This window comes from Pan troglodytes, chromosome 21 (genome assembly GCF_028858775.2).
Source record: "Pan troglodytes isolate AG18354 chromosome 21, NHGRI_mPanTro3-v2.0_pri, whole genome shotgun sequence".
NCBI classification, from domain to species: domain Eukaryota; kingdom Metazoa; phylum Chordata; class Mammalia; order Primates; family Hominidae; genus Pan; species Pan troglodytes.
In genome coordinates, this window is record NC_072419.2 from 37748348 (window position 1) to 37774625 (window position 26278).

Genomic DNA, 26278 nt, shown 5'->3' on the forward strand with positions numbered 1-26278 from the left:
CCACGCCCGCCTAATTTTTTTTTATTTTGTAGAGATGGGGTCTTGCCATGTTGCCTATGCTGATCTTGAACTCCTGGCCTCATGCAATCCTCCCGCCTTGGCCTCCTAAAGTGCTGGGATTACAGGCGCAAGCCACTGCACCCAGCCCACTTTATGAAGTCTTTAAGGATCACTCGCACACAGCCACAGAAACTATGCTCAGAGAGGCTTATGAAATTACAGGATTTACTATACTCACATGTTCTAGAGAAGGAGGCATGCATGCCACACAGGGGGCCATATGGGAGGAGCTCCAAGGAAGCCACTCAACCAAGCAGGTAGGGAGAAGGGGGAGAGGACAGAAGGAAGGAAGGAGAGGGGAGGACCCCTGGGCAAGTGCCTTTGTTAGGGCTCAGGGTAGTACAAGCAAAGGGCATGAGGGGATTTACCATGTGTTTGAATGGTATTAGGTCATAGAAGAAGAAGACCAGAGGCTGGGCACTGTGGCTCACGCCTGTAATCCCAGCACTTTGGGAGGCCAAGGCAGCAGATCGTTTGAGCCCAGGAGTTAAAGATCAGCCTGGCCAACATGGTGAAACCCTGTCTCTACAAAAAATACAAAAATTAGCCAGGCGTGGTGGCACACACCTGTAGTCCCAACTACTTGGGGGCTGAGGCAGGAGGATCACTTGAACCCTGGAGGTCTAGGCTGCAGTGAGCCAAAATCAGGCCACTGCACTCCAGCCTAGGCAACAAAGTGAGATCCTGTTTCGAAAGAAAAAAAAGAAGAAGAAATGGGCCGGGTGCAGTGGCTCACGCTTGTAATCCCAGCACTTTGGGAGGCCGAGGCGGGCGGATCACGAGGTCAGGAGATCGAGACCATCCTGGTAACATGGTGATACCCCGTCTCTACTAAACAAAATACAAAAATTAGCCGGGCGTGGTGGCGGGCGCCTGTAGTCCCAGCTACTCGGGAGGCTGAGGCAGGAGAGTGGCGTGAACCCGGGAGGCACAGTTTTCAGTGAGCCAAGATCGTGCCACTGCACTCCAGCCTTGGCGACAGAGCGAGACTCCGTCTCAAAAAAAAAAAAAAAGAAGAGGAGGGCCAGAAGGAGAACCTGGGCAGAATGTTCATATCCTATTTGTGGGGATGTTGAGGCATCTGTAAAGTAAGTTTTTAAAATAAGTTTTAAATTTGTACAATATAGTAATATTTCACAAAATCATAGTATTTACTTTATCCCACTTTATTTAAAATTGATTCCTTTGAGGCAACTCAAAAAATTAAATCCAACAGCATAAGAAAGACAGAAGAAATAGAGTTAAAGGAGAAAATTAAAATAAGATAAAACAAGCCTTGGGTGAGGACCACACCCATACCCCATGCTCTGAAGCCTATACTCCTGCTAGAAATGGGCTTAGTTGTGGCTCTGGCTTTTTAGCAGCCAAAACACAAAGGAAAGTGAGACCTGGTGCCCAATCCACATGGGTCACAGTGAAACCAACAAGAAGCTCAGAGGTGTGGCCTGAGAGTGATTTGTCCCAAGGGCTCAGACTGAAAGAACGCAATGTGAGAGGTATGCCACATCTTCATAAATAAAGCACAATCCATATGCCTACAAAGTCTGCTCATAGGTCTTTTTCTTGTAGCACTAACATGGACCACCAATTTGCCCTTCCATTCAGTCATTCTGCATTTATTGAGAGCCTGCTACATCAGGCCCTGGCTGGGTACTGGGGATACTGAAGTGAGAAAAACAGCTGACCATCCCTGTCCTCAAGAAGCATCTTGTTAAGTGGTAGAGACAGACACCAATCACACAGATAGATGTGAAGTTACAGCTGTACAAAGTGCTGTTAAGGTGAGGTCCATAGCACCAGGAAAGCATGGAAGAACCAGCTCAGGGTGAACCTACACCCAAGGTGAACTGCCCAAGCCCCTTATCCACAACAGCACCTGCATTGTCCTAGCTCAGCCGAAACTCCAGGAGTCATCCTTCTCCCTGTCCCCCCAAGCCCTTGTATCCAGCCCCTTCACACATCTTGCAGCTCCAATTCCAGAACAGATCTGGAGGCTGGGTGCGGTGGGTCACGCCTGTAATCCCAGCACTTTTGGGAGGCCGAGGCAGGTGGATCACCTGAGGTCAGGAGTTCAAGACCAGCCTGACCAACATGGTGAAACCCCATCTCTACTAAAAATACAAAATTAGCCGGGCGTGGTGGTGCATGCTTGTAATCCCAGCCACTTGGGAGGCTGAGGCAGGAAAATCACTTGAACCCAGGAGGTGGAGGTTGCAGTGAGCCAAGATCGCACCATTGCCCTCCAGCCTGGGCAACAAGAGCGAAACTCCATCTCGGGGAGGGTGGGGGTCAGGGGAGCAGAACAGATCTAGAATCCTTCCACTGCTCATCACTTCCCCTCCATCCCCCCAAGCCAGGGCACCGTCCCCCTCTCCTGCTCCCTGCTTCCACTCTAGCCCTGCAGGGTCTTCTACACAGCAGCAGAGAGGTCCTCTCATGCTGTCTGATCATGTCAAACCCTGCCATCAGCACTCCAGTACCAGCCTGTCTCATGCAGGCAAATCTAAAGACTTTCCCATGGCACTGCAGGGTCTGGCTCCCTTTTCCCGCCCAGCCTACTTTCCTGACACTGTCCCCATGCTCCCTTAGCTCTGGGCTCACAGGTCCTCTGTAGTCCCTGCACACATGAACATTCACCCACCTCAGGACCTTTGCACCTGCTCCCTTCGTTTATGACGCTCTTCCTATGTCCTCTCCTCCAGAACCTTCCCTGCCCACCTGTCTAAAATAGCAGCTCTGCCCTTTCATTCTCTATCTCCCTGCCCTGGTTTGCTTTTCTTAGTGCCCATTGCCACCTAACAATACATGTAACTGTTTCTTTCGAGATTCTTTCTCCCTCACAGGCCCATGAACTCTAGGAGAGCAGCGACTTTGCCTGATTCCTTGCTGAATCACTGGTGTCTAGGACAATGCCTTGCACGTAGTAGGCAATCAATCAGTATGGGCTGAATTACTGAGGGGTTATTGTCTCATAGAAACTATGTGAGCAAAGCTTCCCTGATCTGGGAGCTAAAGAAGGTTGAGTAGGGGTGGCCTCAGTGAAGAGAGAAGAGAGGAGAACATCTCAGGCAGCAGGAGAGCTTGTACACAGCTGCCTGTGGGTGGGCATGTAGCACACACATCATACTGCAAAAAGGCCAGTGTGGCTGCAGTGTGTAGAGCAAGAGCATGTGTGAGCCAAGGCTCAGGAGACTTGTGGTGGCCACCACGAGGGCAAGAGGCCAACAGGTGGATGTGAGCTTTCAGCTTATGAGAGCAGAGGTTAGCTGCGGAGAGGCTTCCAGTAAGGGAGTGACATGATCTGACAGATGTTCAGCAGATTCCAAAACAGCCCTGCTTGAGAGTGGCCAGGTTCCCTATACCCCACACAACAGCACATTATTCCCTTATTCCGTCCAGGTTAGAGACCACGATAGTAACAAATTCATCAGGGATGCAGCAAACATGGTGTACCATGGCATAGCCTTTCCAAAGTCTAGAATTAACATGTGACCATTGACTGGAGCATTGTGACAGAATATTTCTCAAGTTTCACCTAACGACGAAAAGACCAAGAAGCAGCTGTCAGGGATGCTGTCATAGCTTCAGCCATCACTGCAGGAGGAGTCATCAGAAAGCAGAATGTGGAGAATGGAGTGGGACAGATGTCTTGTAACTAGCATGCTTGGGGCCTGGGTAGCCACTCTGTAGGGGCTCCCTGGATGATTAAACAGGGAGAAGGAAATGTGGAAGAGCGAGTTCTGAGGTTCCAACAGCTCTCCTGGGGCTCTATACTGAAGACTCCCTTATCCCTTAAGAACCCCTGTGCAGCACTCTGAGCACAAACATAATTGTCTCTCTCCAGATAATGGAGCCACTAAACGTAAACTTACAAACCCCTTTGCGAGGTACAGCTGGGGGCTTGAGGTTTCTCACCTTTCCCCCACAGCTGCAGAAACTAGAATGCCACTAGTATTGTCTGAGACTCTTCCTGACTGTCCCCCGACTCAAGAAGGGTGAGACCAACCTCCAGAAGAGACGCAGGGACTCTGGTTTCCTCACAGCCACTGGCAACCCTAACTTCCTGTTTCTCTTTGTATTTCTGCCTCAGATATTCTCCCAGGAGTACATCAACCTCCTGCTGTCCATGTATTTCTTCGTGCTGGGAATCCTGGCCCTGTCCCACACCATCAGGTCAGAAGGCATCTCTCTGCAACATTTGAAGCAGCTTTCTCGGGAACCAGTACAGGGTCTTGGATGAGAACATGACTTTTGGCATCATTCAGAGCCAGGTTTGAATCCTGGCTATAAAACTCAAGGGACTCTTTCCCCTGCACACTGTAGATGACTAGGACAAGAACAATGACCTCTCTGGGCCACAGTTTCCTTATAGACATGATGAGGATCTGGTGGGTGTTTCCACCACCACAGCTGTTGGGAAAGTGATTTGTGAGCAGTAATGTCATGTTAGTTGTGACAATACTCAGGTGAGTAACACCAGTACCACCTGCCGGGTGTTGTGGCCTAGCTGTGTGCTAAGTGCCATGTTGGGCTCCTCACACATGACCGTGTTTCGTAAGGAGCCAGAGGCAGCATAGTGAAAAGTTAGGAGTGCGGGCTCTGGCATTTGACTACCTTACTTTGAGTCCAGACTCTGCCACTTAATAGCTCTGTGATCTTGGGCAAGTTACTTAATCTCTCTGGCCTCAATTTCCTGGTGAATGTGGAGAAAAATAATAGTGCCCTTCCCATGGGGTCATGTGGAAAGCTTTTAGCACAGTATCTGGTGATTTAAAGTGTTCAGTAACTATTAGCTGTTACTGTCATTATCTGTGTTAACCTGCCAGACAACCTTATATGGGTTGCTTTTGCTTTCACACCTGTATGATAGTCATGGAAACTGAAGCCCAGAGAGGTTAAGAAATTTGCTAGGATCACACCGCTAATAAGCAACAGAGCCAGGATTCAAACCCAGGTGTGGCTCCAGAGCCCATCCTCTTCCCACTGCTACCCTAACTCAAACTGCCACATGCTCATGTCCTTTCAGTGGGGAGAGTGGTTCATTAGAGGGGGTTGCTACTTTTATTTTGGACAGGCCAGTTCTCCATTCTGCAGGACTATCCCGTGTATTACAAACAGTTGGCAACCTTGCCCTGCTCACCAAATGGGAGTTGCATACCAGTATTCCCCAGCTTGTGACTACAGAGATGTCCCAGTATGTTTCTGTCTGCCCCGTTGAAGAGGTGCAGCCTCAGACTGAGAAACACTGATAGACCAAGAGGTGGCCAGGGTTCCCAGAAGGAAGGAACTCAACTTGAACTTAGCGTTCTTTGAAGGGTAGGAAACCTGGAAGACGTACAAAGGAGGGAGAGGTCAGGTGCTAGAAAGTTTGTGCACATTGAGGGCATGGGCAGAATCTGCTCCCAAAAGCATTGAAAGCCAATATGAGGCCAGGTGGTGGCTCATGCCTGTAATCCCAGCACTTTGGGAGGCTGAGGCAGGCGGATCACAAGGTCAGGAGATTGAGACCATCCTGGCCAACATGGTGAAACCCCGTCTCTACTAAAAATACAAAAAAATTAGCTGGGCGTGGTGGTGCATGCCTGTAGTCCCAGCTACTCAGGAGGCTGAGGTAGGAGAATCATTGAACCTGGGAGGCGGAGGTTGCAGTGAGCCGAGATTGCACCACTGCATTCCAGCCTGGCGACAGAGTGAGACTCCATCTCAAAAAAAAAAAAAGCCAATATGAATGTGGCTTCATTCTTCTAGGCACACTGGCAGGACAGTGTGGTAGTCAGGAGCACAGGGTCAAGAGGCAGGCAGCCTTGGGACAAACACCTGGTGCTGCCAGCTCTAATATGTGTAAATTACTCAAGCTCTGAGCATAGTTCTTCTACCTATAAAATGGAGAGACTACAGGTACCTCCTCAGAGGTGTGGGGAGGGTCTAGTGAGCCCCAGGCTGTAACATCCCTAGAGCACAGTGCCAAGCACACAGTGAGCCTAGTGGCTGGCCCAGGGTTACACAGCTGAGACTTCACCTCTGGTCTTCCCACTGAGGTCATTGTTGTCCTCACCTGCACTGACTCTTCACCCACAAAATTCTATTCTAGCTAGCTTGGGAGAATTCTAGTCCAGCCCCGCATCCTGAAAAATGGAGGCCCAGGGAACCTGAGTGACTTGGACCCAACCAAGATAATGGCAGGCCCAGTCGCCCTTGCTCACAGGACAAACCAGTCCTTTCGTGGTGGACCTGGGGTGGGGTGGGGGCAGTCACTTCCAGACATTGGGTGTCCTCCTTTCCCATGCTGATTAGGATCCTCCCCAACTGTAGACCATCCTACCCCAGCATCTGTGAGACGCTTGAGACCCCCAAGTCTCCCCACAGCCCAGCCTCCACCTCAGACAGCCCAGTGTGTTTTGAAAGCCACTGTTAGGCTGTGTGCTGAGGAACTGATTATTTAATGTTATTGCAACAACCCTACAATGAAGATCTTATCTCTACCCAGCTGCCTAGGCAGGGTATTTTGAACCTTTATCATCTTGACACCAAAGACTTTTTTTCCCTTTTAGAATAATAACTAAGGGACATTGTCCCAAATTTCTCATAGATGAGTAATCTATGTCAAGAAATAATTGAGGGTGGGCACGGTGGCTCACACCTGTAATCGCAGCACTTTGGGAGGCCAAGGCAGGTGGATCACCTGAGGTCAGGAGTTCAAGACCAGCCTGGGCAACATGGTGAAACCTTGTCTCTACTAAAAATACAAAAAAGTAGCTGGGTGTGATGGCGCACCCAGCTACTCGGGAGGCTGAGGCAGGAGAATCACTTGAACCCAGGAGGTGGAGGTCGCAATGAGTCAAGATCGCACCACTGCACTCCAGCCTGGGTGACAGAGGGAGACTCCATCTCAAAAAAAAAAAAAGAAATAATTGTCTATCTGTCTTTTAGCCACTTCATAATTTTTAGAGATAGATATTATCAACAGAAAATAAAACCAATAGCAGCTAAAACTGCACATGGTAAAATGTATGAGTGACTAGAAACTAACAGAAGAATAATTTTCTTAATGAAATTTAGAGCAACAAAATTTGACCTGGGAAAACCATACCTTTTAAAAATAATGGATCACCTGGGCATGGTGGTTCACACCTGTCATCCCAGCACTTTGGGAGCCCTAGGCTGTTGGATCACCTGAGCTCAGGAGTTCAAGACCAGCCTGGGCAACATGTTGAGACCCTGTCTCCACAAAAAATACAAAAATTAGCCGGGTATGGTGGTGCGTGCCTGTGGTCCCAACTGCTCGGTAGGCTGAGGTGGGATGATCGCGTGAACCTGGGAGGCAGAGAGGTTGCAGTGAGCTGTGATCATGCCACTGCACTCCAGCCTGGGTAACAGAGTAAGACCCCATCTGAAAAATATAAGAAAAAAATAAGAATAATGGATGACCATAGGCAGAAGGTATGCTTACCATATGGGGTTAAAGCTGGTCCACTAAAAAATTTCATGGGGACCAAAAACTGTCAGATGAAGGAAATCATTATTGTAAAATTAACATGGAAAAGAACTGAATCCAGTGAAAATAATTTTAGTAAGTAGGGGATGATTTGATCATGCTTTTTAGAAAGTTGGTCTACCAATTAAATGGATGTTTCAATTAAATCGAGTTTTCTTAAATATTTTCTCAAGGAAAGTCTACAGTATTGTTAGAATTTTGATCAGCTGCCTGTATCCACAAACTTAGACCTTCCTCAGGATCCAAACAACAGATCCAAAGGTTTAAGACAGGGAAATTGGGCTCAGAGGGGTTATGTGACCACCAGGATTCACAGCTGGTAAGGGCAAAGTGAGGTTTTGAGCTCAGGTCTGTCTGACTCCAAAACCCCTATTCTTTACAGTTTTGGCAAAAGTGAAGTGGGGGGGAGCTTAAAGGGGGTGGGCTGGCCACCTCCTGCCATTGAGCCTGTGGTCTCCCAAGGACTGGCAGAGGAGAGGCCTGCTGAAAGGCTGCAGAGAGCTGCACCCGAGCTGTGACAGCACAGGCTGAGGTTCTCAGGATTCCCTCCACCTCCACCACCACTTCCTAGCCCACATTAAGCCTCTTTGGGAACAAATCCCAGCCTGGGGGATTGGAGGAAGGCAGGGGCCACAGCCTGCCTTACCTTGTGTAGTCACCAAGATTCAAACCCAAGACATCCTTCCTGCAAAGGGAACCTCGGCTTACTTCATCATCTGTGTCTGAGCTCGTGCCCCACCCAGCTGACCTTAGAGGGAAAAAATGCCCAGAAGGACCAGATCTGCCACCCCAGAGGAGGAAGCCACATCACCAGTTTCACTGACCCTACCTTCCACCCCCAGGGGAGAAGGGCACCAGGATGTGGCTTGTCAGTGGGAAGCAATGACCTTTACGTTTGACATGAGCCATCAAGGGCCAGGAAGAATCTCTGCCTGCTACAAAAGTCTGCATTCAGAGTCATTCAGCAAGCATTTTAGCAGATGTCTAGCAGGCACCAGGCATCTTCACCCCAGGGTAGGGTGAAGATGATGAGACAGGGCCTCTATTCTCAAGTCCACAGGCTCGCGCTAGCCAGGTTGCTTGACTCTTCCCCTGTGTAGTGCTAAGCAGCCTCTCTTTTCTTGGAATAACAAAGATATCAATCTAGAGACTTGCTACTTGAAGTTGAAGCTGCAGTTAAGTTTATAGGGTGCCAAGTGCTCATTTAATCCTCTCAATAGCCCTACAAGAAAGGTGTTGTAGCATTCCAGATGAGGAACAGTTGCACAGAGCAGTTAAGCAAGTTTCCCAAGATCAGACCACTAATAAGTGGCAGAGTTAGGATTTGAGCCCAGGAAGTCTGGCTCCAGAGTCCATGTCTTTAACTGTCACACTCTGCTGGTTGAGAAGCTGAGCACCAAGCTCCTAAGGAAGAGGCCAGCTAAGATGGGCAGAGTTCTTATCCATACCTGCACTCACACCCTGGCTTCAGACTCCCCCAAAACTGATTCAGCAAACTAATCTGAAAGTAGCTTCCTGTCACCCACCCAGCTTCTGCCTCCCACCGCCTCAGAACCCTGCTGTGGGAGCCCATTTCCGATTCTGGCCTTGCACCTGCTGCGCTTCTCTTCACAAAGCCCTCCCATCATTCATACCACAGCCCTACAGGCTAGGAGGGATCAGCTCTTTGACAAGTGGAGAAATAGAGGCCCAGAGATGGTTTTTTGTTTTTGTTTTTGGAGACGGAGTCTCGCTGTGTCGCCCAGGCTGGAGTGCAATGGCACAATCTCAGCTCACTGCAACCTCTGCCCCCCGGGTTCAAGCGATTCTCCTGCCTCAGGCTCCTGAGTAGCTGGGATTACAGGCTCCTGCCACCACGCCGGGCTAATTTTTGTATTTTTTTTAGTAGAGATGAGGTTTTGCCATGTTGGCCAGGCTGGTCTCGAACTCCTGACCTCAAGTGATCCGCCACCTCAGCCTCCCAAATGTTGGGATTACAGGCGTGAGCCACTGCACCTGGCCAGAGAGGGTTCTTGAATCTACATCTTGCTCCATGCCACCAGGGTCTTTAGAAGAGAGTTCCCTTGGCCGGGCGCGGTGGCTTACGCCTGTAATCCCAGCATTTTGGGAGGCCGAGGTGGGCGGATCACGAGGTCAGGAGATGGAGACCATCCTGGCTAACACAGTGAAACCCCTTCTCTACTAAAAATACAAAAAAAAATTAGTCGGGCATGGTGGCGGGTGCCTATAGTCCCAGCTACTCGGGAGGCTGAGGCAGGAGAATGGCGTGAACCCAGGAGGCGGAGCTTGCAGTGAGCCGAGATCGCGCCACTGCATTCCAGCCTGGGCGACAGAGTGAGACTCCATCTCAAAAAAAAAAAAGAGAGTTCCCTTTTCCCTCCCTTTATCACTGTGACCTGGGTACCTCCTGGCCTGCCTCATCCCTGCTAAAGACTCCATGCCAGGCAAAGCATTCATCCTGCCTTCTTTCATATCTTCATAGCAATGCTCTGAGACAGATGGTATTGTTAGCCCTGTATACAGATGAGAAGATTGAGGTCCAGGGAGACAGAGCCACTGAAATGGCTCTCCCACAGCCACATAGCAGAGCAGGCCTCAGTGCTGGGCCACCCAGGCATGCAGCCACTCCACAGTACTGCCACCAGGCTGGGTCAAGAGGCCTTGGTTTGCTAATCTTGCTCTGAAAAAAGTCCAGAAAAGGTCTCTGCTTCCTTCCTGGCTGGGAGGTGGGGCATGCTGGGTAATCAGAGAGAATGCTTCTAGAGACGAGGCCAAGCTGGTCTTAAACAACTGAGGCCTTGTGGAAGGAGTGAATGTGATAGTGATCCTGCCCAGGGGCTATGATTCATCTGGCTGATTGATTCCAGCTGAGTCTGTAAAAATCTCAGTCCTGCTGTTGGAAAGCAGAATGTCAAGTCATGGAGTGGGGTGGGGGTGACTGTCAGGTCATCTAACTTGATAGGTTTGGAAGGGAGTCCACAAATATGCTTCTTGACAAGGGACTCATATAGGTGGCATGTGGGCCAGACTTTGGGATCCTCTGCTCTCCCAAAAATGGTATTTTGCCTGAAAGTCTATCTGCTTCTGCTTTGCATTTCTTTGATGTTAACAAAAAGGCAGTAGAGAAATCACTATGAGTGCAAAAACCTAGGTTTGAGTCTTAGCTGAGATATAGGACCCCTGTGTGACTCTGGGCAAATCACTTACCTTTTGAGGGCCTCTGTTTTCACATCTGTAGAGTGGGAACAGTAACACCTACCTATCAGGACAGCTGTAAGGGTGCCAGCTGTAAATGGGGCAGGGGTGTGTTAAGGCTGACTGCCCATGGGGGCTCTGTTTGCCGACTTGCTTTGTCTTTCCTTCCAGCCCCTTCATGAATAAGTTTTTTCCAGCCAGCTTTCCAAATCGACAGTACCAGCTGCTCTTCACACAGGGTTCTGGGGAAAACAAGGAAGGTCAGTGCTAACCACTTTCCCCTGTAGTGTGCCTTGGGTGTCTTCCTCCACCATTCCCTTTGTCTCTCCAATATTGGGGTTCTCCAATAGAGCAACTGATGAAGTGGGCTCTGGAATTCCATGGCCTAGATTCACATTCCAACTCTGCTACTGTCTAGACATGGGACCCTGGGTGAACGCCTTACCTCTCTGAGCATTGGGTGTTTTTGTTGTTGTTGTTTTTCCCATCTGTAAAATGAAAGTGTTAATCTAGTACCTCCTTCACAGTCATGTTGTTAAGATGGCGAGTCAATAAGTGGAAAGCATTCAGCATGGTGCCTGGCTCATAGTAAGCACTCAATCAAAGTCGGCCTTCATGATTATTTTATTCGTATATATTTTTAGTGTGATCACTGCCTCACCTAAGGTTTGAAAAGGGGGTTCCACAGCTCTTTTTTCAAAAATAAAAACTGGCCAGAAACAGTGTCTCATGCCTGTAATCACAGCAATTTGGGAGGCCAAGACAGGATGATCACTTGAGGCCAGGAATTTGAGACCAGCCTAGGCAACATAGTGAGACCTCATCTCTACAAAAAAATTTTTTAAAAATGCAAACTATGGGGAAGTGTGGAGATCCTGGGATTTGCAGGTTAGTTAGGGTATGGATTCAAATGCTGTAACAAGATTATCAATGCTTGACCAAACAGCAGGTATTTCTTTGTTTTTTGTTTTTTGAGACAGATTCTTGTTCTGTCACCCAGGGTGGAGTGCAGTGGTGCGATCTCAGCTCACTGAAACCTCAGCCAACTGAGTAATTGAGATTACAGGCGTGTGCTACCACACCCAGCTAATTTTTTTGTATTTTTAGTAGAGATGGAGTTTTGCCATGCTAGCCAGGCTGGTCTCAAACTCCTGACCTCAAGTGATCTGCCCACCTCAGCCTCCCAAAGCGCTAGAATTACAGGCGTGAGTGAGCCACCACGCCCAGCAGGTATTTCTCTTGTGTACAATACTGAGCATGTGAAATCTAGCACTTTTTTTTTTTTTTTTTTTTTTTTTTTTTGAGACAGGGTCCCGCTCTGTCGCCCAGGCTGGAGTGCAGCGGCACAATCTTGGCTCACTGCAAGCTCCACCCCCTGGGTTCACGCCATTCTCCTGCCTCAGCCTCCCGAGTAGCTGGGACTACAGGCGCCCGCCACTACGCCCGGCTAAATTTTTTGTATTTTTAGTAGAGACGGGGTTTCACCGTGTTAGGTTGGTCTCCATCCCCTGACCTCTTGATTCGCCTCCCAAAGTGCCGGGATTACAGGCGTGAGCCACCGCGCCCGGCCATAGCACTCTCTCTTACTGGTGCCTAGCACATGCTGCCTTGTCCCTAATCGGCAGCAATTTTATGTGATTGCTTTGTGCATCTGTAAGGAACCTCTGTTAAACAATTGTTGATTTTTTTTTTTTAAAGACTGAGCTTGGGCCAGGTGAGATGGCTCACGCCTCCCAGCACTTTGGGAGGCTGAGGCAGGCGGATGACTTGAGATCAGGAGTTCCAGACCAGCCTGGCCATCACGGCGAAACCCCGTCTCTACTAAAAACACACAAAAAATTAGCCAGGCATGGTGGCGTGTACCTGTAATCCTAGCTACTCGGGAGGCTGAGGCAGGAGAATCGCTTTAACCTGGGAAGGCGGAGGTTGCAGTGAGCCGAAATCGCGCCACTGCACTCCAGCCAGGGCGACAGAGTGAGACCCTGTCTCAAAAAAAAAAAAAAGACTAAGCTTGGCCAGGCGCGGTGGCTCATGCCTGTAATCCCAACACTTTGGGAGGCTGATGCAGGAGGGTCACTTGAGCCCTGGAGTTCGAGGCTGCAGTAAGCCACGGTCAGTGCACTCCAGCCTGGGCAAAAGAGCAAGACCCCGTCTAAAAAAATAAATAAATAAAACAGTAAAAAGGCTAGGCTTATACCACAGTCTTCAAGGTCCCAGGCCCTCTCTATCTCATGCTCCGCCATATACAGCACTGGCCCTCGGGTCAGGATAGTGTCATCACTCCACTGTCCAGCCAGAAGGAAGGAGAGGCATCCATATTCCCTGTCCATTTAGCTATAAGAGAAGCTGGAAAATGGCCGTGAGTCGGTCTCGTGTCTAGTTAGAACTAACTCATCAGGGTGCGCATCTCCAGTCTTCTGTTCCGGCAAGGAGAAAGCATTCGTATCATTTCTAGCTTCTCAAGCCCTACTGTTTCAGCGATCCTCATTGGAGAGGAATCAGCAGTCGAAGGAACAGCGGGCCAAGCGCAGTCGTGACGTGGCGTTCAGAGAGCGGAAGTTGTCAGATTTCACCGGGCCGTAAAGCGCGCTGGCTGTGTCATCTTCCGGTTAGCGACAACGGCTCTGACCGTCTGGCAGGCCGCGTGGCGCCCGCGCCGGCCTTCCTGCAGGGGACTCCACCGGAGCCTTGCCAATTCCGTTTGTTTCCCTGTTGTCGCCCGCTTCACCCTGGATCATGTTCAAGAAGTTTGATGAAAAGGAAAGTGTGTCCAACTGCATCCAGTTGAAAACGTCAGTTATTAAGGGCATTAAGAGCCAACTGGTAGAGCAATTTCCAGGTATTGAACCATGGCTTAATCAAATCATGCCTAAGAAAGATCCTGTCAAAATAGTCCGATGCCACGAACATACAGAAATCCTTACCGTAAGTGGGGAATTACTGTTTTTTAGACAAAGAAAGGGGCCTTTTTGTCCAACTCTAAGGTTGCTTCACAAATACCCTTTTATCCTGCCACACCAGCAGGTTGATAAAGGAGCTATCAAATTTGTACTCAGTGGCGCAAATATTATGTGTCCAGGTTTAACTTCTCCTGGAGCTAAGCTGTACCCTGCTGCGGTAGATACGATTGTAGCAGTCACAGCGGAAGGAAAACAGCATGCTCTGTGTGTTGGGGTCATGAAGATGTCTGCAGAAGATATTGAGAAAGTCAACAAAGGAATTGGCATTGAAAATATCCATTATTTAAATGATGGGCTGTGGCACATGAAGACATATAAATGAGCCTCAGAAGGAATGCATTTGGGGGGCTAAATGTGGATATTGATTGTGTCGTATGTGTGTTTGTGTCTGTGTGTGACAGCGTGAATACAATGCCTCTGTGGTTATGCTAAATAAGTTTAACAGATACTTTATAGAAAACAAATCAGGGTGCTCTTACCACAGATGAAAAAACAAATTAGGGGACAAGCAGCAAGCAGTCTGCTACACTCTGGAATGTGAAAGGAGTGTCTGGACTCTGTGACTCCCGGCAAACTCCACAGCCTCTAGTTGTCTTCTTAGGAAGCTTGGAAGCAATTGAGAAGGGTCTAACATCAAGATGTCTACCACAGGGCCCCCCACAAAAGCAGCCTCGGGGACTCCGGCCTTTCCTTGAGACCTGCATCTCTTCCCTTCTTCATCGCCTGCTAGTGAACTGAGACTGCCGCTAACCTTCTTCATCCTTTGGTGGCAAAGTAGAAAGATTCCAGAATTAACTCGACCTTTCTAAAGACCTGGGCTCAGTGGCAGCTGGCACTGACTGAGCACCCGCTATGTGCCAGGCACTGTGCTGAATGCATTGTAAGGACTGTCTTACTTATTCCCCCACAGCAGCCCTAAGAAGGGGTGCTGTTATCCCCTTTTTACAGATAAGAAAACTGAAGCTCAGAGAGGGCACTGCCTTCCCCAAGGTCACCCAGCTACAAGTAACAAAGCCTGTGCTTCTAACACCAAAGACCACTTCCCGCTGATACTGTGCCAGGCTTGTAAGTCTCTCTCTGGGCCTCCATTCCCTCCTGTAGGAAATTGGAGGGGTTGGGGTGGCTCCAGTGAGCTCTCCCCTTCTGAAACTCATACTAATCTGGGGCAGCCAAGGCTTAGCCCCGCCAGCCTGTGAACCTCTCACAGTGCCCACAGCCATGCCCTCCTCCGTCCAGGGGCTGACAGGTGGGAGGGGTAGCCCTGCCTCAAGGAGTGGACTTACCTGGCCTCTCTGCTCAGAGATCATCAATTACGAATTTGACACCAAGGACCTGGTGTGCCTGGGCCTGAGCAGCATCGTTGGCGTCTGGTACCTGCTGAGGAAGGTGAGTAGTCAGGACCTGGGCAGAAGGGGAGGATGGGGTTGACAGGGCAGGGTGGGTCACAGCAAGCTGGTCTCACTCCCCGCTTTCCTCAGCACTGGATTGCCAACAACCTTTTTGGCCTGGCCTTCTCCCTTAATGGAGTAGAGCTCCTGCACCTCAACAATGTCAGCACTGGCTGCATCCTGCTGGGCGGACTCTTCATCTACGATGTCTTCTGGGTGAGTCAGGCAGGGATGCCAAGGATGTCTGGCTCCAGGGCCATCTCATCTTCCTACTACCCTGCCTCTCTGGCCCAAGTTGCAGTCATCTGACGGAGAAGAGCTGTTTTGGGCTGAAGTTCCGGACCGCAGAGCAAGTCCTCTCTGGGCCCATCTGTGAGATGGAGCCAGAGAGAGTAGATTCTACCTCTTTCTGAGAGCACACTCATGCCCGGTGCCTTCCGACCACCTGCCTATCTTCCTTGCTAGCAGGGGTGTTACCTAATCCCATGTCTCCTTGGCAAGGGAGTTGAGACTTAGAGAAGTTCAGGTAGGGGTGGAAGAATGTTGATGAATGGGCCCAGCAAGGGCATTCACATTCACTCTGAGAGGCATCACAGAGGGACTGACGTCAGCCTGACTCAGGCACCCTTTTCCTGGCCCCAGGCAGCCTCTTCCCCTCTCAAGTGGGTAGCGCTGGGGACTTTATCACTTGGGAGGAACAGAACTGTGAATAAACATAGGCTGCCTGGCTTGGGCCATCAGAGGTCCTTTCTATACTCCCTCGAATTTCCCCTTTGTTGCCCAGAACCAGTATCAGTGGCCACCTCACCTCAGCTTCAGATCTGCACTGGAGCCCCTCCCAGCTCCCCTCAGATCCCAGGCAGCAGCACATCTAGAAGCCCAGGGACAGCCATTCTTCCCCCCACAGCCCCTCACTTCCCTTCATACTGCTCTTTTTTTCTCCTTCTAGGTATTTGGCACCAATGTGATGGTGACAGTGGCCAAGTCCTTCGAGGCACCAATAAAATGTAAGTGACCACCCCGCCACAGGGAACCCCTTCCCCTACCCCTGCCGGGCCATGCCCCCACAGCCCGTTTCAGTCAGTGCATCTCCCTATCTCTTCCCCATGTACCTCTTCCTCCTGTGGCTCCCCAGCCTGGTTTCCTTATCCTCAATTGATTCATCTGGCTGTGTTCATCCTGCCCAGGTCCCGGCCCCTGGCCACTTGATCGTGGTGCAGCATGGCGTGAAATGAGCCAAAATGGGAGCGAGCATGGAGGGGAAGTGTTTAACCCAGCCCGGGGGGCACGCGCAGGGGCTTTCCAGGAGAGAAAACCTCTAAGCCGAGACCCCTCACTGGGGTCCCCTTGGCACCTGAGTGTCGGGTGCTGTCTATCCCGTGCCTCTCAAACTGCCTTGGTTTTGTTCTTCAGTGTATCCACTGTTTATAAGTCATAGAAAATCCACCTACAGGTTGAGCATCTCTAATCCAAAAATCTGAAATCCAGAATGTTCCAAGACCCAAAAGTTTTTGAGCACTGACATGACACCACAAATGGAAAATTCCACACATAAGGACTTAACACATGTGAACTGTGTTTCATGCAGCAAATAGCATTTTAAGATTGTATAAAACTCTTTAGGAGGCTGAGGTGGGAGGATCACTTGAGGCCAGCAGTTCAAGACCAGCCTGGGTAACAGCAAGACCCTATCTCTACAAAAAATTAAAATATTAGCTAGGCGTGGTAACACACATCTGTAGTCCTAGCTACTTGGGAGGATCTGAAGCAGGAGGATCACTTGAGCCTGGGAGTTCCAGGCTGAAGTGAGCTATGATCATGTCCCTGCATTCCAGCCTGGATGACAGAATGAGGCCCTGTCTTTAAAATTTATATATATATAAATACATGTGTGTGTACATATATAAAACTACCTTCAAGCTATTATGTATAATGTGAATTTCATATTTAAACTTAGGTTTTATCCCCAAAACATTTCATTATGTATATGCAAATATTCCAGAATTCAAACAAAGTTTGAAACATTTCTGGTTGAACCATTTCAGATATGGGATACTCAACCTGTATAACTGTCTTTAAACAAGGGGGAAATTTTGTCATCTCACACTACAGCAAGCCCAGGGGTAGAAGGCTCAGAGTGAGTTAATGACCCTCTCTTCACCAAGAGCCAAGGTTACTTCAGGACTCCCACCCCAGTATTCTCAGCATGTCCACCTGCCCCTTAGGTCATCCCTTCATGGTCCCAAGATGGCTGCCACAGCTCCCAGCACTGACTCCTCACATAGCTGTGTCCAGAAAAAGAAAGGGGAAATTATGTCTCAGGGAGGGATGGTTTTTCCCAAATCTCCTGTGCAGTCTCCCTCATACTTTATTGGCCAAAACTGTGTCACAGGCCCAAGTCTAAACCATTCACCAGTGAGGGGGATAGGAAACATGATTGGCTTAGAGTTTAAGCTTTAGACTAGTGGAGAATCACCTGCTGGTATTACAAGGCTCAGAGAGGGGAACAGAATCCGTCAGGCATGCTAGCAAGGAAGAGAGGAAGATGCTGCTGGGAGGGCAGGCAACAGTGAGTGCATGCCATGGAAGCACTGGCTCGTGGCGACAGGCAGTCGTTGGGGGAGACTGGGGGAGATTCCACTCAGGGAATCAAGAAACAGCTGTCTTTCTCATGACTCACTCTACCACTGCGGACAGCCTTTCTCCCTGCGTTGAGGAGAGCTTCATGGCCACAAACAGCTCCTGAATTCTGTGGTCCCAGTTTAGTGACCCCAGAGGAAAACAGGTTTCTCCCAGCTTTGGCCTGAATAAACCTACAAGGCCTGGCCTGGCCCATGAGCCAGACACTCCCACTGGAGAGATGGAGGATCGTGATGGACAGGCCAGGGTCACTGCCCTCTCCAGTGCCTGGGGGCAGAGTATTGGAATTGGCAGCCCCCCAGAACCAAGTGTACAAGGGGAGGGCAGTTCTCCAGAGCAAGGGAACAGATGCTGGGCCAGCCAGAGCAACAGCTATTCCCCAGTGCCTTGATGGTTGAGCCTGGGGGTGTGTAAGCCCAGAGAACCCAGCCAGGGTGTCAGGAAAATCTTTTCTGGGTCATGAAGGATGAATACACATTTCCCAAGCATGCAGGGGCAATATGGGCATTTGAAAGAGAATGTACAGCTTCAGCAAAGGGCTGGAGGCAGGAAGGTACATGGAGGGGCCTGGGAGCAGAGAATCAGGGAGTGGGCATAGCTGAGTTCAGGGAAAAGAGGCTGGAAAGAGGTGGGCAGAGGCCAGATTTGGGAAGCCAAGGATGCCACTCCAAGGAGCTTGGACACTGCCCCGTAGGCCACTGGAAGACTCCGAGCAGGGAAGTGGTGCTGTCATATTTGGTTTCTGATACTTAGGGTCTGGTTTTCTGGGCTAGGGAGAAGACCCACTGCCTTCTACTGCTAGGACTAGTGCTCAGTGGCAGAAAGGCAGAAGAGTGAAGTGCTCATATGCTGACGTCAGGCTGCCTGGACTTGAATCTCAGCTCTGCCACTTGCTGACCGTGTGGCCTTGGGGAGAAGACTTGTCCTCTCTGAGCCCTGGTTTCTAGAACTGTAAAATGGTGACAATAGTCTCTGCCACTCAAAATTGAATGGTACCAGGATTGAGAGAGAAAATCTGTAAATCACTGCGTTGTACATTCAAGGCAGGAAGAGGCAGGCAGGGCAAGGGTACCTATCCATGTATTAGGGAAGCACAAGCTTATTCAGAATCCCTGTGCACGCACCTCTGTGTACCTGTTGTTGGCCAGATGAAGGTTGCAGCGAGCCAAGATCGCACCACTGCACTCCAGCCTGGGTGACAGAGTAAGACTCCGTCTCAAATATATATGTATATATGTATAAAGAAATAAAAATTAAATGGCCAGGCGTGGTGGCTCACGCCTGTAATCCCAGCACTTTGGGAAGCTGAGGTGGGCAGATCACAAGGTCAGGAATTCGAGACCAGCCTGACCAACATGGTGAAACCCTGTCTCTACTAAAAATACAAAAATTAGCCAGGCGTGGTGGCGCATGCCTGTAATTTCAGCTACTCAGGGGGCTGAGGCAGGAGAATCACTTGAACCCGGGAGGCAGAGGTTGCAGTGAGCTGAGATTGCGCCACTGCACTCCAGCCTGGGCAACAGAGCGAGACTCCGTCTCAAAAAAAAAAAAAAAAAAAAGGTTGGCCAGAGCTGACCCCCTACCTGCAAGTAAGGAATTCAAGGAACAGGATTTTCCTGACTGGCTTAGTCTTGCACCACACTTATCACCTGGGAAGGCTGCCTAACACAAAACCAGGACTGGATTAGTAAAGAAGGCATGAGGTAGCAGTTAACTGTGTACAAATCATCTAATCTTCACTACCACCCTGAGGGGTCAGTTCTGTTGTCTACCCATTTCACAGGTGACAAAACTAAGGCAGGTAAGTAACCTGTGCAGAGCACAGAACTAGGATTCAGACCTACAGACCCACAAGTCAGCCTCTAAGGTCCACTTATAACTGCTCTTCTGCTTGCAAGGCCCTATGGATGAAATCCAGTTATAACCTCCTTTTGCTATAACTAGACACAGAGGGAGGCGTTTCTCCCTAATCTGTATTTATCCAGACAAGCTGTCCAGCAAGATTTCTGAGTGAGGGGCTTTAAGGAAGCAATCTGCGGGTGTGTAGCCTTTTCTCCCTCAGCAAATACAGAAGGAGCTTATAGCCCGGGCTCACCCTGCTTCAGAACAAGGGCCAACATCTGTCCATACCCCTGTTATAGTGAGATGGGAAACCTTGTAGATGTTGGCACTGTGTGGCTCTTTTCTTTTATATACTGGGCTTTAGGGTCAATCCCATTTAACCAAAGGGTTCAATAGCTATAAAAAGGCGTTGAAATTGTATGGTTGAGTTATAGCTCAGTAAAGGCATTAAATCTTCAGCCTAGATGACCCTATTCCTCCCCACTCTAACCAGCTGTGACTCCAGATGGAGACATTGCCCTGCATCCTCTCACGTCCCCATCCCCCACATCCCACCCAGAAACAAATGTGTGAGTTTCATACAACAAGAATGGGGGGTTAGGAGTCAAAGTAAGCTGGGAATACAAAAATGGGGCGGGCGTCTAAAATCCCAGCTACTCAGGAGGCAGGAGAATCACTTGAGCCTAGGAGACAGAGGTTGCAGTGAGCCAAGATCATGCCACTGCACTCCCGATTGCAGTCCTCATTGCCCTGGGCAATAGAGCAAGCCCCGTCTCAAAAAAAAAAAATACAAAGTAGCCGGGAGCGGTGGCTCACGCCTGTAACTCCAGCACTTTGGGAGGTCGAGGCGGGAGGATCACGAGGTCAGGAGATCAAGACCATCCTGGCTAACACGGTGAAACCCCGTCTCTACTAAAAATACAAAAAATTAGCTGGGTGCGGTGGTGGGCGCCTGTAGTTCCAGCTACTTGGGAGGCTGAGGCGGGAGAATGGCATGAACCCAGGAGATGGAGCTTGCAGTGAGCCGAGATTGCGCCACTGCACTCCAGCCTGGGTGACAGTGCGAGACTCCGTCTCAAAAAAAAAAAAAAAAAAATGTAAACTGGGCTCCAGCTGACTCCTCACATTCCCGCCTCCCGCTTCAGTGGTGTTTCCCCAGGATCTGCTGGAGAAAGGCCTCGAAGCAAACAACTTTGCCATGCTGGGACTTGGAGATGTCGTCATTCCAGGTGAGCCTGCTGGTGTGGGGGCTATGTGAAAGGGGTGGAGAGGGTATTCCCCGGAGCAAGGGGATTACTGCTAAACAGACAGGCTTACCAGCTGAGAAAGAGAAAAGGTAAGGCTGGATCAGGCCAGGGATTGGTGAAGGGTTCCCCCTTAACATCCATTTACGGAGGGCCAGTCAGGTGCCATGCCCCAAGCTGGGTCCTGGTCAGGTGTCAGTGAACAAGACTGTCTTCACAGAGCCTCTGGTCTAGGTGAGCAGATGTTGCTCAAGAACTACAAAAGTAAAAGTCTAATGACAGATTGAGGTACACTCTGAAAAAGCACGTTTCATGACAATCTTAACAGACTGGACCCCTGTCACACACACCCACACATACACATACCCCTTCCCAGCATCTGCAAGCATCACAGATGTACCAGAATTGCCCTAGCCCCCTTGCTCCTCCTCCCTGTGCCAAGACGTCTCCAGGGAGAACACACACATGGGCTCCTGTCTGCACTCTCAGCAGAGGAGCATGTGCATGCACACCTGCTTGTCTGCAGAGGCTGGCCTTTGAGCCCCTGCATCTGCGTGTGGGTTCTAGTCAGTGTGTCTGTGGGTATGGACACAGGGGCCCTGTCCACAATCCAAGCAGGATAGCACATCCTGCGCAACCACAGCCTGGCCTCACCTTGGGGCAGGAGCAGCTCAAACTACCAGTCAGGAAAGAGACTAAGGGCAAAGCTGAGCTGCTGAAGTGGCTGAGGCTCGGGTGTGTCTGCTTATCTGGGCCCAGTTGTGGGGGCAGTGAACCCAAGGGACATACTTGTCTTCCTAGCCTCAGAGTGAGAGGGTTAGAAGCTTGCTTAAAAGAAGGTTTCAGCTGGGCACAGTGGCTCACACCTGTAATTCCAACACTTTGGGAAGCTGAGTGGGGAAGATCACTTGATGCCAGGAGTTCAAGACCAGTCTGGACAACATAGCAAGACCTCATCTCTACAAAAAAAAAAAAAAAATTAGCCAGTCGTGGTGGCTCATGCCTGTAGTCCCAGCTACTCTGGAGGCTGAGGTAGGAGGATCGTTTGAGCCCAGGAGTTCAAGGCTACAGTGAGCTATGATTGTGCCACTGCACTTCAGCCTGGGTGACAGAGTGAGACCCTGTCTCTTAAAGAAGGAGGTCTGGCCTGGGCAAATTGTGAGACCATATATATATATAAAATTATTATTTCTCCTTTTTTATTTATTTATTTTTATTGATTATTCTTGGGTGTTTCTTGCAGAGGGGGATTTGGCAGGGTCATAGGACAATAGTGGAGGGAAGGTCAGCAGATAAACAAGTGAACAAAGGTCTCTGGTTTTCCTAGGCAGAGGACCCTGCGGCCTTCCGCAGTGTTTGTGTCCCTGGGTACTTGAGATTAGGGAGTGGTGATGACTCTTAACAAGCATGCTGCCTTCAAGCATCTGTTTAACAAAGCACATCTTGCACTGCCCTTAATCCATTTAACCCTGAGTGGACACAGCACATGATTCAGAGAGCACAGGGTTGGGGGTAAGGTCACAGATCAACAGGATTAAGAATTTTTCTTAGTACAGAACAAAATGAAAAGTCTCCCATGTCTACCTCTTTCTACACAGACACAGCAACCATCCGATTTCTCAATCTTTTCCCCACCTTTCCCCCCTTTCTATTCCACAAAACCGCCATTGTCATCATGGCCCGTTCTCAATGAGCTGTTGGGTACACCTCCCAGACGGGGTGGTGGCCGGGCAGAGGGGCTCCTCACTTCCCAGTAGGGGCGGCCGGGCAGAGGCGCCCCTCACCTCCCGGACGGGGCGGCTGGCCGGGCGAGGGGCTGACCCCGCCACCTCCCTCCCGGACGGGGCGGCTGGCCGGGCGGGGGGCTGACCCCCCCACCTCCCTCCCGGACGGGGCGGCTGGCCGGGCGGGGGGCTGACCCCCACCTCCCTCCCGGACGGGGTGGCTGCTGGGCGGAGACGCTCCTCACTTCTCAGACGGGCGGTTGCCAGGCGGAGGGTCTCCTCACTTCTCAGACGGGGCGGCAGGGCAGAGACACTCCTCGCCTCCCAGACGGGGTCGCGGCCGGGTAGAGGCGCTCCTCACATCCCAGGCAGGGCGGTGGGGCAGAGGCTCTCCCCACATCTCAGATGATGGGCGGCCGGGCAGAGACGCTCCTCACTTCCTAGATGGGATGGCGGCCGGGCAGAGACGCTCCTCACTTTCCAGACTGGGCAGCCAGGCAGAGGGGCTCCTCATGTCCCAGACGATGGGCGGCCGGGCAGAGACGCTCCTCACTTCCCAGACGGGGTGGCGGCCGGGCAGAGGCTGCAATCTTGGCACTTTGGGAGGCCAAGGCAGGCGGCTGGGAGGTGGAGGTTGTAGCAAGCCGAGATCACGCCACTGCACTCCAGCCTGGGCACCATTGAGCACTGAGTGAACCAGACTCCGTCTGCAATCCCGGCACCCCGGGAGGCCGAGGCTGGCAGATCACTCGCAGCTAGGAGCTGGAGACCAGCCCGGCCAACACAGCGAAACCCCGTCTCCACCAAAAAAATACGAAAACCAGTCAGGCGTGGCGTCGCGCGCCTGCAATTGCAGGCTGAGGCAGGAGAATCAGGCAGGGAGGTTGCAGTGAGCCGAGATGACAGCAGTACAGTCCAGCTTCCGCTTGGCATCAGAGGGAGACCGTGGAAAGAGAGGGAGAGGGAGACCGTGGGGAGAGGGAGAGGGAGAGAGGGAGCCTTTTTTTTTTTTTTTTTTTTTTTTGAGATGGAGTTTTGCTCTTGCCCAGGCTGGAGTGCAATAACGCGATCTCGGCTCACTGCAACCTCTGCCTCCCTGGTTCAAGCGATTCTCGATTCTCCTGCCTCAGCCTCCCAAGTAGCTGGGATTATAGGCATGCACCACCACGCCCGGCTGATTTTGTATATTTAGTAGAGATGGAGTTTCTTCATGTTGGTCAGGCTGGTCTCAAACTCCCGACCTCAGGTGATCCACCTACCTCGGCCCCCACAAAGTGCTGAGATTACAGGCATGAGCCACCACGCCTGGCCGACCCCGTCTATATTTTTTAAAAGAAGAGGAATTATTTTAAAGCAGCAGATTAAAGGCTGACTTACTTTCCAGGGTAGGATATTATAGCAATTCTGATCACCTAGGGTGATACAGGCACTTCTATTTGTGACAGTTGCATTTTGTGACACATGGAGGTGACACAGAGGCTTTCCCTGTTTTACCAATGAGGAAACTGAAGCTCAGAAGTAAAGGGAATGATACAAATTCACACACTAGTAAGCAAAAGGGCCAGGACTCAGACCAGCACTGTCCAACTGCAAAAAAGGCTACGCTGTCAGAACTGCTCCTTACAGTAGCACTAGCAGTAATAAGATGGTAATCACAACAGCTACCATTTATCAAGCACCTGTCGTGTACCAAGAATGGTGCTAGGTGGCCGGGCATGGTGGCTCAAGCCTGTAATCCCAGCACTTTGGGAGGCCAAGGCAGGCGGATCATGAGGTCAGGAGATCGAGACCATCCTGGCTAACATGGTGAAACCCCGTCTCTACTAAAAATACAAAAATTAGCCAGGCATAGTGGCGGGCGCATGTAGTCCCAGCTACTCGGGAGGCTGAGGCAGGAGAATGGCATGAACCCGGGAGGTGGAGCTTGCAGTGAGCCAAGATTGCACCACTGCACTCCAGCCTGGGCCACACAGCCAGACTCCATCTCAAAAAAAAAAAAAAAAAGAATGGTGCTAGGTACTTTTTATATGTTATCTTTACTTCTCCCAGCAGTCCAGTGAGATAGAGGACATTTCCATTTTACAGATAAGGAAACTGAGGTTTGACTTGCCTGAGGGTATGGGCTTGCACCCATCTGTCTTCATAATTTGCAGTGCTGTGAGGCAGGGAGACTTGCTTCCCCAGTAGAAGGCATCTCTGTCAGACAAAAGAAATGGAGTCCTGTAAAGCATCTGGCTCCCTCTTAAGGGCACAGTCTATCATTCACCCACACAAACTTCCCCTGTGTCCTTGTCATAAGTTCCAGGCTTGAGACAGGCACAGGACATCTCGGCATATCTGTCCTTTCCCCACCCTCTATATATATCCCCAGTAGTCCCGCAATCACAATAAATGTAAGTTGATCACAGTGGAGCGTTGTTTGGAAGGCCAGATGCACTTTAGGAGTGAAAATCCCTGGCAGAGCTCTGACCCCTGGATTAGTTGGAGAACACTGGTAGAAATCAGCCGCCAGGGGGCACTGAGTTCCCAGCTTGATTCCAGAATAACTGCAGTTGTCTGCTCTATCCCCAACCAACTCCCTACTCCTACAGAGTATTCATTGAGAACTAATTCATTTCCCTCTTTAAAATTAATCATATGTTGACAGTTGACAGGCAGTGCTTCTTTTTTTTTTTTTTTTTTTTTGAGATGGAGTTTTGCTCTTGTTGCCCAGGCAGTGCAATGGCACAATCTAAGCTCACTGCAACCTCCACCTCCCAGGTTCAAGTGATTCTCCTGCCTCAACCTCCCGAGTAGCTAATTTTAGTACCCAGCTAATTTTGTATTTTTAGTAGAGACGGGGTTGCACCATTTTAGTCAGGCTGGTCTTGGAACTCCTGACCTCAGGTGATCCGCCTGCCTCGGCCTCCCAAAGTGCTGGGATTGCAGGCGTGAGCCACCGCACCCGGCCAGGCAGTGCTTCTCAGCGCCTTCCTTCAAGTAAATGAGACTCAGAGCCCAGAGCCCAGTAAGGGAGGCGACACACAGGGTGTGCGTATAGCACAGGGACAGGACTGGTTGGCTGTGTTTTGGGGTTGCTTAGGCTTCCGGGATGTCTCTTTCTTTTTCTTTTTTAGCAGAACCATTGCTTACAATTGGCTTGGTTTTCAAGTTTCAGAGTGCAGTGGGTGGACCGAAGTAACCCTCTCCTGTGCTCCTGTGGAGCCTTCAAATGGCCCACTGCTTGCCCCTCCTCCTCCCCCCTCCAGCCACGCAGGGGCCTTTTTCAAAATGTGTTTAGGTTGTTCTGCTCAGAACTTCTCCAGTGCGTCTCTTCACTCAGGATAAAGACCCAACTCCTCCCCATGGTCCTCGGGGCCCTGCAGGGCTGGTCTATCTCCTCATCTCCTGCCAGTGGGCAAGCTGCCTTAGTGACCCCTCAGTCCCTGCCACATCTCCTGAGCACTCTTTCTCCAGGACCTTTGCACATGCTGTTCTCTCCTCCTGGCGTGTGGCATTTCCAAGAAGCCTGCCTTCTTTCCCCTCCTTCACCCCTGCCCAGCCTAGGTCTCATCCTGTTACACCTTCTTACAACATGGGAAGCACAATTCTCCTGCCTCAGCCTCCCAATAGCTAGAATTGCAGGCGTGCACTGCCATGCCCAGCTCATTTTGGGGTTTTTTGTATTTTGAGACAGAGTCTCTGTTGTCCAGGCTGGAGTGCAGTGGCGTGATCTCAGCTCACTGCAACC

General features: G+C 50.4%; 2 protein-coding genes across 6 annotated transcripts in view; both read left to right on the forward strand.

The window, feature by feature from the left end:
* Positions 1 to 26278, forward strand: part of HM13 (histocompatibility minor 13) — a 56695-nt gene that overhangs the window by 19671 nt on the left and 10746 nt on the right. For 3 of the 5 annotated variants that reach the window (XR_001712178.4, XM_016937630.3, XM_016937632.3), the window contains exons 3-8: positions 4151 to 4233; positions 10922 to 11010; positions 15011 to 15096; positions 15189 to 15314; positions 16048 to 16105; positions 20726 to 20809. Coding sequence is in view for 4 of the 5 variants with exons in the window: in XM_016937630.3 (XP_016793119.1) it covers positions 4151 to 4233; positions 10922 to 11010; positions 15011 to 15096; positions 15189 to 15314; positions 16048 to 16105; positions 20726 to 20809 (526 nt within the window). In the remaining variant the exon portion in view is untranslated. The remainder of the gene's footprint in view (positions 1 to 4150; positions 4234 to 10921; positions 11011 to 15010; positions 15097 to 15188; positions 15315 to 16047; positions 16106 to 20725; positions 20810 to 26278) is intronic. The other 2 variants (XM_016937631.3, XM_016937634.3) reach the window with 1 other exon arrangement.
* MCTS2 (MCTS family member 2) lies at positions 13362 to 14702 on the forward strand. The gene has a single exon (XM_054674300.2). It carries the CDS (start codon positions 13487 to 13489, stop codon positions 14030 to 14032), a length of 546 nt encoding a protein of 181 aa, XP_054530275.1. The 5' UTR covers positions 13362 to 13486; the 3' UTR covers positions 14033 to 14702.